At 41.6% G+C, this 15,583-nt stretch overlaps 1 protein-coding gene across 1 annotated transcript in view; it reads left to right on the top strand.

Annotated features, from left to right (window-relative positions):
- Window positions 1-6,031, top strand: part of CLIC5 (chloride intracellular channel 5) — an 86,756-nt gene extending 80,725 nt beyond the window's left edge. Inside the window, exon 6 of the mRNA XM_084889849.1 lies at window positions 2,454-6,031. Coding sequence (XP_084745975.1) covers window positions 2,454-2,621 — 168 coding nt within the window. The 3' untranslated portion in view covers window positions 2,622-6,031. The remainder of the gene's footprint in view (window positions 1-2,453) is intronic.
- The last annotated feature ends 9,552 nt before the right edge of the window (window positions 6,032-15,583 follow it).

The raw sequence follows: 15,583 nt of genomic DNA, 5'->3' as shown, positions 1-15,583 counted from the left end.
TAACACAAACCACACTTTGATGTTGGGGTAGCTGCAGATGGTAAAGATGAAATATAACTGCTTATGGAATCCCTGCTTATTTAACCTCTTTATCTTACTTTTCTCATCTGCAGAATGGGACTATAATACACTCTGCCTTATAGTTACTTAGAGATTTAAGTAGCTTGCAGAGTGCTCACAGCAGTGCCTGGAATAGAGCACATGGGAAAGGTTTGCTGTAGTGGTTACTCTCATCAAGAGCATTGTTGAGATTATAGAGGGGCACAGGAATGAAGAAGTTGTGGTTCCTGTCCTGCTCACACCTAGGGAAGTGAGCAAGAGACACTGAAACAGTGACTGTGATTCAGAGTAGAACAATCTCAGTGTTGTAATAGAAGTTCAAAACTGACGTAGGAGGGAATGAATCCTCCTTGGAAATATGATATCTAGGAGGCTGAGCCTTTCATGTAGTGGGTCGTCATTGTTCGCCACTCAGCACAGCTTTCCGAGGAACCCTGCACATCACTGGCAGCAAAATGAGGTGAAAGTCCATGGGGGCTGATCTGGGGGTTCTCTGACTGGGAAGATCCTGACCATTGGCCCCTGTCTCAGAAGAAAGCAAGGGAAGGAGTCAGAAATCTGTGTTTAGGAGGGAGAGAGAGATGACCCTGGCTATCCCCACCCCAGCCCCTGCGAAGTTAGAGGAAGGACCAGCTAATGTGCAAGCCCTCATGTGTACAAATCTTTGTGTACATTCATGATTATTTCCCAAGGAAAAATCCCTAGAAGCAGAATGACTAGGTCAAAGGGAAAATTATATTAAAAATCCCTAGAAGCAGAATGACTGGTAGAAGGGAAAATTATATTTGAATATAAAGTATTCAGAACTTCCAGACATTGCCAACACAGCGTTAAACCAAGAGCATGAGGCCCCTATGACCACACAGGCCACATGTCTGTGAAGCCCTCCTGGCTGTGAGACCTGATAAAAGAGAACACCCTCCCCCAACCTATGAAGGAATGCAATGCAAATGGGTAAAGGGTGGGTCTCAATGAATTATAACAGTATGTCATGTTTCTTGAACACTGAGTCTGAGTCAGCCACCCCTCCAAGCATTTATGTGTGTTAACTAAATTTATGTGTCTCTACAGTTCTCTCCACTATGCCGCTCAGCCCTATGAAAGACCAGCCCTATTATTACCTCTATTTTAGAGATTAAAAAAAAAAAAATTGGGGCTCAGAGAGATTAAGTAACTAGTCAAAGGTCACACAGCTGTTAAGTAGTGGAGTCAGGATTACAGATCCAGTCAGTTGGGATCCAGAGCCTGTGCTTTTAACCATTATGCAACTCTCAACATGAGCACTACTTCCCGAATGCCCAAGTCCATGGTGCCCAGTGTGGCAAATAGGGAGAGAACAGAAATCGCTTTGTTCACTCCCATATACCTGGAACCTAGATATACATTCAATATATAACTTACTTTTTATGTTTTTACTAGAGGCTCAGTGCACAAAATTTGTGCACTTGTCGGGGCTGGGGGGGTCCCTTAGCCTAGCCTGCACACTCTCGCAGTCCAGGAGCCCTCAGGGGATGTCTGACTGATGGCTTTAGGCCCGCTCCTCTCTCAGTCCCGATTGGCTGAACCCCCAGCAGCAAGCTAAAACTTACTGTCTGCTCCTTGGTGGTCAGTGCAGTTCATAGTGACTGGTTGATCGATCTACTGTCTGCCCTCTGGTGGTCAGTGCACATCATAGCGAGTGGTTGAGTGGCCTTAGCATATCGTTAGCATATTACACTTTGATTGGTTGAACGGACTACCAGATGACTGGACACTTAGCATATTAGGCTTTTATTACATAGGATTCCCTTCTATAAATAAGGATCTTATGTAAAATAAAATGGATACGGAAACATAGGAAACAATTTGATTATAATTAAAATAATAGTCATCATATATATTTCTCCAAGTATCTTGTACTTTAAACTTAATGATATACCTGGAAGAGTTCTTCAGGTCACTGGAATTCTTGTTGCAGCATCATTTTTACTGGCTGTCCAGGATACTATTGCCTTTATGTACGATAATGTGTTCATTCAGTCATATGTTGCTGGACATCTTGTGTTGTGTACCATTTTTTTTTTTTTTTTTTTTGCCATTCCAAACAGTCCTGTGATCCCATACGTGTAGTAGCTAAATTTTTGTGTATATTCATGATTATTTCCTAAGGAAAAATCCCTAGAAGCAGAATGATTAGGTCAAAGGGAAAATTATATTAATTTAAGAAATACAAAATAAAAGAATGCAAACCAAAATAAAATACAGAGGCAGCATTGGCACCTTGCATCACACACTTTGCTGCTGGTCTGGGGTGATGCATAGCGGGTAGGGGGTTTGCTGTGTGCACATCCTGGGTCTCACTCTAACACCTCCTCAATGCCTTACTTCCTGCTCTCACACCATCTCTGTTGTAGATTGTGGCCAAGAAATACCGCAACTACGACTTCCCGGCAGAGATGACAGGCCTGTGGCGGTACCTCAAGAACGCCTACGCCCGGGACGAGTTCACCAACACCTGTGCCGCTGACTCAGAGATCGAGCTGGCCTACGCCGACGTCGCCAAGCGCCTCAGCCGATCCTGAGCTTGGCCATCTCGGCCACCTCACCCCGTCACTGCTGCAGAACTCAGCTTCTCCCAAAGGACTCCTCTTCACAGACCCCCCTCCACTTTGCCTCGGGACACGTCTTTAATGGTCAGGCCATGCCTTGCTGGCATCATTCAAACTCCAGCCTGCCGTCTTAGTGAAGGTCAGCGCCAGCCCATCTGATCACACAGGACTCCGCAAGCAGAAATGCTAGACCTAGTCAAGCTCTCAGCCTTTGGGTCCCGTCTGGGTTCAGCGTATTTGGGGTCAGTGTTACACTGGCCCCTTCTGCCAATATCAAAACATCTCCTCAGATGCATTAGAAACTTGCAATGCCCTGTTCTCTTCCTTCTCCTCCTTGTTCATAACTCCGAGGCCAAGGACAAATGCCATCTTAGCTCTTATTACATAAAGATCCCCTGCTCTTAGGGGTCGGAGAGAGTGAATGGAGAGGGACCAAGCAGGTTGTGGATTTTGACATCGGGCAGACACACCTTGAGTCACTCACTACTTCCTGACACTCCTGGACTCTGAAGGCTAGACTGGAAAGCCACGTCAGGCCCAGTCTCGGTTCATTGCAGTGCTCTGACGGTCACGATGCCATCGTGTACCTGGCTGACACCGACCTCTGTGTTTATACTGTCCAGGCCTTGCCAGGAAAGGAAATTGGCATCAATTCCAAACTGGGGGCACGGGGGAGGAGGGGAAGTGAGCAGCGTTGATGCCAAAAGGCCCTAGGGGTCTACCAGCCATGGGGTTTGCTTGCTTAGGGGTAGTTGCTTCTTTGCAGGTTACATGCCTGGGTTTGACTATGTTTATCTACAAGTGAATTTTGGTCTGTGAGAAAGTAGAAGAGCATGGGAGGTGGAGGGAAGGGTGAAGATTTAAAAAATCCTTTATGATGCTCAATGTTCCCTGGAAATTTTGAAGTCAGGTCTTCTCTCTCCTAAACTAAGTCTTGAACTGATGTTGTCATGTAACTACCAACCTTATAGCAAAAACCCAAGAATTGGCCAAAAATGACTTTGCAGGCTCCCACAGCCTCCCCTGGGGGAGAGTCACAATGAGGAGGTGGCATGGTCATGGAACCTTAGGAAGAAAGTCCTTGAGCTTTTCTGACTGGGAAACCATGCTGTTTGAACTTGAAGAAAACAGGTATGCCCATCTGGGTTAATGTTCCTACCACCTGACTCAACGACCAGATGAACAAAAGGAAACTATTTTTTAGACAATATTGCTCTCCCAAGTCATTCCTCTTGAGTTTCGCCTCCTTAAAATCTTACCCTGCTTGAGTATGGTGACCAGTGCACAGGAAACTAAGAGAAATGAACTTATCATCAGCTCCCTCTCCTATGAATGCCCTGTGTGAGGAAATCCACTGCCACAGACCCTCACCTTCAACAATCCTCCTTTCTGTGCTGCCTGCCTGTGGCGAGTGAGGTTCCCAAATGCCGGAAAGCCCCAGGACTTGACTCATTGCTCAGGGAGGGTAGGACAGCATGGGTCCTTGCCATACAAACATCAACAAATTCCAGCCCAAGCTATCCCCAGAACTAGCTGTCTCCAGGGATCTCAGGAGGAAAAGGGGACCCCTTAATCAGAGCAGAGGGGAGGAAACAGGGGGTCTCCTTCAGCCCACTGAGGAAGAGGAAATTGTTCAGTAGGACATTTTATAAGCCTGAGAGTTTTGAAAAAGCAGAATGAGTTGATTCATTTTCACCTCTAAAGGATCCTTTCCACAATTCCCTGGAAACTTGTTTCTCCCCCCGGCCCCACGCCCCCCCACCCCCAAAGTGTTTAAAATGGGAAAAATGGTGAGGAAATAGTCCTTTTACCATAAGGGAAAGCCCCCACTGGCCTTCTGGGGGATGAAAGCTTGAATGATCCCAGGAGGCCTTTTAATTAGTGTGAAATCCTTCCCCAGCCTTGGCAGCTCAGGCCAGGACCCTAGAGGCAGTCAGCGTTCCAGAGCCCCTACGTGGCGCTGCTCTAGAAGCACATTGGGGGACAGAGAAAACAGGGAGCCCAGGCGGGCCAGCTCCCCCAGCGGTGTTGGCACCCACTAACAGCCCTGACTTGATTCTCAGAATTCCAACAACTGGCGAGTATGTAAAAGCAGTTTTTAAAAACAAACAAGCCAAACCAAATCAATATTGTTGTTTCTAGATGTTCCATCTGTGGCTGACTCAATTTTACATAAATAACACTAATAGGCAGTTATGATTAATTATAACCATTTAAAAGAGGGGGAGGAGTTAGAGATGGAAAGATACTTTAATTCAGGAATATCTTTTTATTTCAACATTAGATTATTATATAATGCAACTATTGACTTAGAGATTGAAGGTCTTATGGCCAGATTTATCAGAGTATTTTTAAATAATCATCATAATAATATTACCTTCTGATTATTTTTTTTCAAGAGATTTTTCTTCAGCCTTCTGAGGCTAGGCCATCACCTTGTCATATACAGCAAATCATCTCCCAGCAAGTGTGGTAGGTTCTTAGGTGTCCCCAGGACCAACTCAGAGTCTTGAAGGTTTGAAATTCGACCCCACACTCCAATTTTAAGACAGGAGGCAACCCTTGTTATGGGTCCCAAATGAACATTGCTCCCACAGAAAGCATTTCAGTGGCCCCAAAAGGGTTGAAATCCCGTTTTTGGTTTTTAATTTATCTTCCTTAACTGTTACTGTCACGTGATTTTCCCTTCCTTCCTTCCTTCCTTCCTTCCTTCCTTCCTTCCTTCCTTCCTTCCTTCCTTCCTTCCTTCCTTCCTTCCTTCCTGTGAGGGTCAGAGGCAAAACAAGTCAAATGCAATGACTATGCTGCATTTACCCATCTACTCAGCACTGCCTACCTCCCAGGTTGGCCCAGAGTGAAGATATTGGGTAAGATTTTAATAACTCTGAAAGATGAGCTGGGTAAGTAAAATCTTGACGGATCCAGAGCATAGTTCCTTTTATCACTGGCCTTCATCTCTTGACAAAGGCAGTCAAATAATTGCCCGACAACTCAGAATCACAGGCACGAATAGGAGGATCTTGTTTGAAATGAGGGATACAGCTACCTGGCACAAAACTAATGCCTAGAAAAGTGAAAAACATCAGTTTCTTTGGCCACAGGATCTCAGACTAAAGCTCAGCTTCCCAGGGCACAGCACTGTCCTCTGTGTCCACTTCTCCGCTGGATGGCCAGTAAGGATCTTGAATTTTCATTAGGAAAAAACCCCTATTTTCTAGCATTTGTCAAATGAAGCAATAGAAGCTCTTCAGCCTACCAGGGTCCATTGGCCACTTTGCTGACAGAAACATCATAGAGTTGTCACAAAAGGATCACATCTGGAAAAGACCCTAAAGATCCCAGAGTCCCAGGAATCAGCAAGGTCTGGAAAAAGAAAAGTAAAGGGGAGGCGGAGTCAGGAAGGTGCAGGCCTATCTGAGTTTTCATCCTCAGAAACCAATGGGAGTCTGAACCTAAAATTAAATTGGCCCAGAGGCAGCAGATAGCCGGGAGGGTCTTATGAGTCTCAGCCCCTGGCCTGGAGCCATCTCAGGAGCGGAATGGATTAAAATAACGAAGTCTTAGACCTTGGAAAGGTGAAGCGTTAGCTCATAGTTAAACTTAAGTCCACGACTCCCAAGGGATCACTGGCTTAGTTTTGTGTCTGACATTAAAAAGAATCTTAAGTGTTAGAGAAAGAAATGTGCACGCAAAGCACCCTGGTTCTGATGTCAGGAGCACTGACGGTCACATCACTGGCCTTGGGCCCCTTCTGCACACAGGCCTATTGTCTTCTGTTCATTGCTCGTCTGCCCTCAAACCAAACAGCAGGTGCCGCCTCAGGAAGGCATGCTCCTCTCCCTTTGTCAATATTCTCCTCCCAGCTTAGTTTCAGGACCCTTTCATTTCATAATTAGGTATGATTCAAGTGTGCACAGTTTTATTTACTATTACTGAAGGAACTAGATCCAAACCTTCCCTCCCCAACCAAACATAAAAATAAAAGATGGCCTCACGAGAGGGTTTGGGCTAATCTGTGTGTCTATAAAAGCAATTTGTTTTATGGCAAAACATAGTTTTAAGGAACCAGTTATCTAAGATGTATTTATGTAGCTTGAGATTTCACAATATTGACTATGCATATATTTAAAATATAAAATGCCCAGCTGATGTTTGAATTTGTCTTACTTTCCTGACCACCTGGTTGACCCATTTGATAAGCTGGAGAGTTAACTAATTTAACAAAAGATACCTAGATTTTAGGAAAAACAAGCATCTCATTTAATAAAGACACTTGATTTTCTCAAGACCTTTAACTGTGGTGATAAAATAACAGGACTTGCTTTTCAGCCTTAATGAATGTAAAATGCCTTTTAATGAAGATATTGCTGAGTGTTTTCCTCATATGAACCGGTTATAAATTTGTTTTCCAGTCTCAATTGATATTGATTGATTCAAATAAAGTTGGTTTATTTTCAAATATTACCGAAGAGTCATCAGACTTCTTTCTGAAGGTGGGGAGATCTTGTGCTGTTTTGAATGACAAGTATGAAATACTTATTTTTTTCTAAGTAAAGGCTTTTTATTTTATTTTTTTATTATAAAAGAACATACAAACTTCTGGTTATAAAATAAAAATTTAAAAAGAAAATATGTCCATTCTCCTTAAGCATCAAAAACAGATGAAAAGAAAAGACAGAAGAAGAAAAGGAAAAGCAAAAAGCTATCCAAAAATGGATTTTTATTTTAGCAAGGCTAAAATTCTATCATCGTACATGACTAGGTAAAATTAAATAAATAAATAAAATAAAATAAAATAAAATTCTGATGCCCCTTCATGTTTCTCATTTCAATTTCCTGTCTGCATTATAGGTCCTAGGGGTAGGCTTATAGTGATAGTCCAGAAGTGATTTAAGAAATACTGTATTAAGATGCCCTCTCGGCATTCCTTGCCTGAAATTCCCACCTTAGCACCACATCATTGACTCTGGATTATGGACCCAAAAGTCCTCAGCCAGATTTCCCGGAAGTCAACTTAATCCCTGCTAAGGAGCTCTATGAGCATCCACATTGCTAGAAGGTGTGAAGGTCCTGGTAGTCCCTGTGTCCTCCCTGCTGTCTCGGAACCTGCTTCTCATCCTCTGGAACAGGATGAAGCACCTGGCACAGGGAGGAAGTCCTGGTGGGAGAACAGGTGTAGCAGATGCTGTCACTGGTCATCTCTTTATCCTGACCATCCCAGTCTCCCTCTAGCAGAGCTCTGATTGGTCAGAATCCACCTCCCTGTGCAGAGCTCTGATTGGTTGGAATCCACCTCCCTGTGCAGAGCTCTGATTGGTTGGAATTCATATCCCTGTGTCCCCCCACTTCCCTCCTGACCACTCTCCCCATAGCTTTTGTGACTCAGGTGAATGCATTTCCAAACCCATTTCCAGGGGTGAATCATGAATGGTCTGAGCCCTTCCTCAGGCTGTGGTTGGTTTCTGAGTGGGTGCTTGACCAAGTTCCACCCAGTATTGTGAGGGAATATTTGTTCAGGAACTTCTGAGAAACATCTCTTTGTTCTTAAGAAAGTGATTCCTGCCCAGCTGGTGTGGTTCAGTGGTTGCGTGTCAACCTATGAACTAGAACAAGCATGTCAAACTCAAGGCTAACATAAGCCAAATAAACAAGGTTTAAGTTTATGTGGGTCCCCAAAAAACAAAAGCTTCAATTTTCATAGAAATGTAGGTTTATTTCAGTAGAGACATGCTGAAATCAAAGGGCTGAAATAAGTGAATAATCATTAACATAAAATAATAGAACATTTTAATAAAATTAATATTTTTTTTCTTGAACATTAACTTACCAGATACTGAATAACTACACAAATTAATAAGCATAACACAAATAAAGTTATTTTTTCTTGTTCTCCAAGAGGGAAATGTTTTCTGTTGTGCAGACCAAACAATTCAATCCAAGACTAATGACATGGCAATCGGCTGCTAAAATATTCGATGCTAGTATTAGTGGAGAGAAATGGTGTGCTTCCACATAAGGCATTTAAGGGAAATGAATGCAACATGATTATAGTAAAAGACATTAGCAAACGATGTAGTTCCTTATTAATAACTAGTGCCCTGGTGCATAGATTTGTGCAGATTAAAAGGAAATTAATTAAAAGGTGGCCTGTGGGGTAGGATTGGGTAAGAGGGGCTGGACATGCCCTGGAGCCAACCTCCAATGGTCCCTCCGAAGGGCATCTGTGGAATGAGTGTAGTCCCTCAGGCAGGTGGGGTCCTTCAGCCTGGCCTACAAGGATCAGACCCAAAACCAGCTCTCTGACATCCCCGAAGGGGTCCTGGATTGCGAGAAGGTGGTTCTTGGGTAATGCACCCCTGAATCAGGATCCCTTCTATCTGGTTCCGGGTTTGTCACCCAAGAACCACTGCTGCCAAGTCACCACAGTTCAGCAGCTCCTGTGTTGAAGATCTGCCCCCTAGTGGTCATTGTGTATTATAGCTACTGGTCAGATGGTCACTTAGTCATATATATATATATATATATATATATATATATATATATATATATATAATGTATAACAAGATATTGTAAAAATTAAGTTATGAAATATTTATTAAAACATTTCTTATATACTGTTATATTGGCTAGGCTGTAAAACTATTTGTTGTGGGTCGCAAGTTTGACATGCTTGAACTAGAAGATTATGGTTTGATTCCTGGTCAAAGCACTTGCCCACATTGCAGGCTCCATCTCCAATAGGTGACATGAGGAGCAGCTAATCAATTATTCTGATCATTGGTGTTTCTATATCTCTCTCTCTTCTCCCTTCCTTTCTGGAATCAATATAAATATAAATATATTTTAAGAAAAGAAAGTCGATGCCTATGGGAGGCCTGCAACTGCTGGCCCTCTGGAAACCATGATAGGCAAACCTTGGGGTAAAGGCAATACCTGCAAATGGCAGCAAGAATGGAGAGCTGGGGTCATGGGACCACTGAGCTACTGAGTCAGCAAACTACGAAACTGGCTCTAAATCTGTATTTCCAGGTCTGTAATAGATTCCACATTGTTTGAGAGTGGCATTGTTTGAGAGTGGTTTAGTTTAGTTTATTATTATTATGAATGGCCAAAGGCATCCTTAGTGGCATATTAACTAAGTTTGTTGTTGTTATTAGCCTAATAGGTGATCATATTGCTCACTCAGGAAGTGTCCATGTTTCCACTGTTTTAATGCAGAGGGTCTGCTCTACAGGCGGGCCACACGGGAGCCTCATTTCTCTCTGTCTGTCTTATGATGAAATCCATGGCATATGAATAGCAATGACTATGCCTTGCATTGAGAACCGAGTCCTGTTCCAGAGAAGCTTCCAGAAAGTGAACTTGGAAGTGAGAGTATCTCATTATACTCAAAGGTATTGTGAGCCATGTTTCTTTTATTTTTATGTCTAGTAGCTGAAGTCCTCAGAGTTCTCAGTAGGTTTTACCTTGCTCAAAAAGGCATGGGGCATCAGACTAGAGAGGTAGGAAGGTCAGGATTGAAAACAAAGAGATCAGAATTCTAATCATGTGTCCATCATTAAACTTCTATGTGACCTTGAATAGGCCCCTTTCTGGGCCTCTGTTTCCCCAAGGCAATTATGGAGGTCCCTTGCCTATGAGATGATGAGATTACTGATGAAGAGTAGTTATTGTTAATAAAGAATTATTTAGAGTGAAATGGCATTTCAGCCAATTGGAATTTCATTTTGTTGGAAGGTCTCACTCTGGTCTTTAATAGAAAAAAGATGATCACCAGGAAATACATGAATATTAGGAATTGGGAGATTTTTTTTTCTTTTACAGTAAATTCTAGTCTATCTTGGAGTCAATTCACACCCATATCTGCCCCTTGTCTTTCTAGTCTATTTCCAGTGAAATCTTCATCTATATGCAATGAAAATGAACCTGGCCGCTGTAGTTAAGTTTGTTAAGCTGCAATTATTTATGTAAAAAGTAAAGCAGACTCAAACTTTGGGAAGATTTTTAATGAAAAGTATGGATGTTATTTTAAAATTTAACCCTTCTTTAGCTAGAAAATCTCAATGCCCCAAATCATCTTATTTCAGAGTTTATATAGGACTTGGAGTCTAAACTGCACAAGGTACATAATACAGATATGGTGACAGAGACCAGCTTGGAATCAAGCACTCTCCCTCCTGTGGAGCAGTGCTTGCTGCACGTCATTTTGTATTGCTCTGGAATTGTTCCTTCGTTAGCCACTCCCCATCATCCTCTGCCCAATTAAAAACTAAGCTCCTTTAAGGGATGGAGTGTAGGTTATCCAATGCTGTGCCAGGTCTCACCTTGGCTAGCACTCAGCAAAGATTAGATGCTCAAAAATATTTATTAGTGGTTGGCTGGAGAGGTCATGAGACAGTATTCTAGATTTCTGGGTTCACCTCAGATCTCACTCTTCCTTTCCCCCAAGTCCCTGACATCCACTGCACCTTGTTTCTGAAAATGGAGTGATAACAGAGAGCCAAGGAGAAAAACGGGTATTTGTGTTAGTTAAATATGTTTCTAATATACTTCTGAAGCATGGATGATTCTAAAACAGTCCATACAGCATGTTTCTGTCTGCCTTAAAAGATGAAAAGCTGCCCAGTGCTCATCGGATCACATGGTTGTGATTATGTAATGATTTAGCCAGTTTCCCAAGTTGGCCACAAAATTCTGCTTAGATTGGGTGTTATATTAAAAAATGGATTAGAAACTTTGAGATGATGGCTCTAGTCTTCCAATTATCTGGCCAAATAAGGGTTAAACAAATTTACCCTTTTCTTCCTGAATATATGTTCTTTAGAGAGGACTGAGAAAATACAGAGAAGCAAAAAGGAAGAAGTTAAAGTCTACCTTAATCCTTACACCCAAAGGTAACCACTATTAATTTGTAAATAATTACATTTCTAGGCTTTTACTAGCTGTTATTGAGAACTGAAACCAATGTACTTTCCTGCCTCTATGTTAAATAATTATGGGTAAATGATATTTTCCTATTTTGTGACTAACAACACTGGAACCAGACAACAATAACTTACTACTTATTCCAGAAAATCCTTGCTTATTTATGAAGACCAACTGATTGCTTAACAATATTTGCTTCAAGACCTTACTTAACAGTGCTCAGCAATGCAAAGCTACTATGCCCCAAATTGCCCAATCCCAACCAGTTCCTACGTGGTAAGACCCACCTCAGCTCTGGCCTCAAAACCCTATAAATATCCTCCTTCAGTTTTGCTCTACAGAAATACTACCAAAGCTTTGTCAGGAAGGTGTTCTTTATTGAAATAAAACCAGTAAACTTCCTTTTCTTGACCAGTGAATTTCTCTAGTGTGTGTTTTTATAATTGTCAGCTTACATTCTACATCCTGTTTTTAATGTTTTTCACTCATATATCATGAACACATTTCCTTGCCTTTTTTCATTTGTAACATCATCCTTATGTATCATAATACTTTTAACTAGTTTCCTGTTATTTGGTCTTTAGGATATTTCTAATTTCTTACTCTTACAACAATGCCATGATGAGGCTCTAAGAAACTAGATTCTCCATTCTCGCTGTTTCCCCTCAGAATAGGTTTCTGGAGATGAAAGGGCTAGTAAATCAGACGACATGAACATTTTAAGTCTCCTGATATATATTGCTAAATGTGCTTCCAGATGATATCAACTTTCTCTTACTAGAAGAGTATGAGTGCTTATTTTCATAAATCACTGCCAGCCTTGGGTTTTACCATTTTTCCAATTCTTCTTAGTTTCGTAAGCACACTAGACCTGATGGCTATGCGCTTGTTGAGGCTCTCTCCTGGGTGTGCAATTCCACTTTCTTTACTGACTTCAGATTTTGTCTCTCTTAGAGGGCAGTGTGCTAGCTTCCTCCTCTGCAGCTCAGCTACTGTGTGCCCACGGGGCTGCCACATCATGAAAGGGGTTGACGATAAACTGGTTTGTGGGTCAGTTGTTCCCCTTTGGGCTTCTTGGTATATTTCTAAGTACAAGAAAAAAAAATGTAGAATGCCTCCTTTAAATAAAACATGAGAAAATTAAAAAAGATAAAACTCTTTACTTTAGGCCACACAAGAATTGCCATTTTAGATCAAACTCAGAGTATATATCCTGCCAGGAGAGTCTCAATATGAGGAACATGTTCTGGGAAGGTATGTTTGTGCATGGGGGGAGGAGTGCTTTCTGGCTTACAGATTTGGAACCATTAGTGTTGGACTTACAAAGAACTATTTTCTGTGAGAAATGTCCACCAGAAACTCTCTCAATTCATGGAGTTCTTGGCCTTCAGAGTAAGGCCACCCCTGTCCTTAGGGAAGATGAGTCTGCATAAAATGAAGAGAAAGAAAAAATGGCAAGTTGGGATTTGTGAAAGTGGGTAGGGAAGGGAAGTAAGAGAACCTGAAATGCTAAATCTGAATTTCTAGGGTAATGATCTCCAAAGTACTGTGGCTTCTAAAATAAGACCTAAGAGACAAGGCACATTTTCGATCTTCAGTGCTAGTTTAAATAATGCGGAAAGGGGACTTTCTATTCACCTGGAACCAAAGGACTTTTGGGACATGGTGGTCTTCGATCTTTTCTTTTGCCCCCTCCACACCCTCACGCACCCCACAACTCCTGGAGTATTGTTTGTTATCACTGTGTGTCTGTGATTCTCCAGGAGGTTCTCAAAAATCAAATCAAGATGGCCCAGCCTTTCTGGCTCTAATGTATCAAAATGCCACATAACCTGAAAATAAAAGGTGGGAGAAAGGTGATGAATGTGAAAGAGCATGAGATTCTAACTGAACCACTACGTAGCACAGACTGCAATGGTTCCAAGTTCAACATCCAAGAGAGACATGGAGCCCAACAGCTATCATGCGGTTATTTAATTCTAGAAAAGGGAACTATATGAGTGTGTTGAGGGGGGTAATGAAAGGAGCAGTTAAAATGTAAATTGCCCACTAGAGACTATTTTAAAATGCTGTTTGGAGTACCTTGCAAGGAGCTCCAAAGTCAATAATAAAAGACCCCATAAATGCATCAAGGCAGAAAGCCAAGTAGATGATCAGTGAGATCACTTGACCCAGAACTGCACTGGGGGATGAAATGGAGACAATATGAAGAGGCAGTTCTTTTCCTTTTCAACGCTGTAAAAATGAAGAAAGATAATGTGGACACCCCCACTTCCTCTTTTGAAAAACACTGTCATAAATATGGACACAAACACAAATAGGCTTAATGAACGGAGGGTAACAGATGCCAACAAGAGGTATCCTGAGGGAAAAGCCACTGGATAAAATTCATGGTTAAAAGATGGGATGAAGCATCCCTGGGAGGGGCTATAACATACACCATACAGGCAATAAGAGTCCAGCTGTACCCATGGGATATTGATTCTCTGAGATATTGGCCCAAGGCTACTGTGTCCAAAAGACCAGCCAAATGCTGGGCTTCCTCAGGAAAGGCCTTGGCATGACACAGAAAGCTTTGCTTTTCCTGGTGTAAAACCAGGGTGTGGGCATGCCTGTCTGCAGTTCTGATTGCCAAATGCCAGAGATTGTCAATGGTGGCAACAGTCACCATGTTGAATGCCTATCCTGGGTCCTCTGGTGCTAAATGAAATGTATTTTCATTATCTCATTCTTTTCATGATTTTTAAAAAATTTAAATTACAGTTGACATTTAATATTATATTAAAGGCGAAGGGGTTAAGAAGTACAAATTGGCATTATCCCAAATTCTTACAACATTCACATAATGCATACCACTTTTTCATTTACAGAATGGGACTCTGAGGCCCACAGCAGTTTAGCAAATTGCTCGTGTTCACAAGCCAGTAGGAGTTGGGATTTCAACCTAAAAGACTGATACCAAGTTTTAAAGGTGAGGAAGACAGACTGGAAAAAAAAAATAGTTTAATCAGAGGGGCAGAACTGTAATGTGATCAAACTCAAAGTAATGAAAAGAGATACAAGAGTGAGCCAGGTAACACAGAGTATAAGAAACCCTGAAACAGCTAAAATTAACAGTACAAATTGCTTAATAATGGGTCTTGGAAACTGTTCTGTATAAGTACATAAAGAGCTTCTTTGGTTGTTTATTTTATAGGGGCACAGTTTTCATTATATGGATATACTTTTATTTGTAAAACTTTTTAATTAAAAAAACATGCACACAATACAAAGGAACCCATACAGTTCAAGAAGCATTACAATAAAAGGCCGGTGACCTTTCGGCTGCAAACATTCTCACTCGTTCCCCAAAGGCCCCCACTGCTAACAGTTTCTTGTATTTACTTCCAGAAAATTTCTACATGTACACACACCCATCATGTTGCACATATATGTTCTTATTTTGTGAGAATATAGGATATGTGGGTGTATATGCATGTGTCATACGTATTTCATAAAAAATGGGAGGGCAGGATTTTTTTTTATCTTGCATTTTTTACTAAATATATCTTGGAGCGCTTTTTGTGTGAATTCATGTTTCATGTTCTTTGTAACATCTGTATAGTGTTTCATTGTATGACTGTAAATTCCCTCAACCAGTCTTCGTTTAGTAGACATTTAGGCAATTTCCAGTCTTTTGTTTTTGAAATAATACTGCAGTAAATCATCCTTGCAGGTGATTTTCTTTTTTAAAACAATACATTTTTATTTATCTCAGAGAGAAAGGGAGAGAGAGAGAGAGAGATAGAGATAGAAACATCAATGATGAAAGAGAATCATGTGTTGGTGCCTCCTGCATGCCTTGCACTGGGGATTGAGCCCACAACCTGGGCATGTGCCCTGACCAGGAATCAAACCATGATCTCCAGGTTTATAGGTCCATACACAACCATTGAGCTATGCTGGCCAGATTGCAGATGATTTTCAATGTGTGAGAGCAAATATTTGCAGGATAAGTTTCTGGTATAATT

Source organism: Pipistrellus hanaki, assembly GCF_964339955.1.
Source record: "Pipistrellus hanaki genome assembly, chromosome: 7".
Taxonomy (NCBI): domain Eukaryota; kingdom Metazoa; phylum Chordata; class Mammalia; order Chiroptera; family Vespertilionidae; genus Pipistrellus; species Pipistrellus hanaki.
This window is presented reverse-complemented; position numbering and strand designations above follow the sequence as displayed.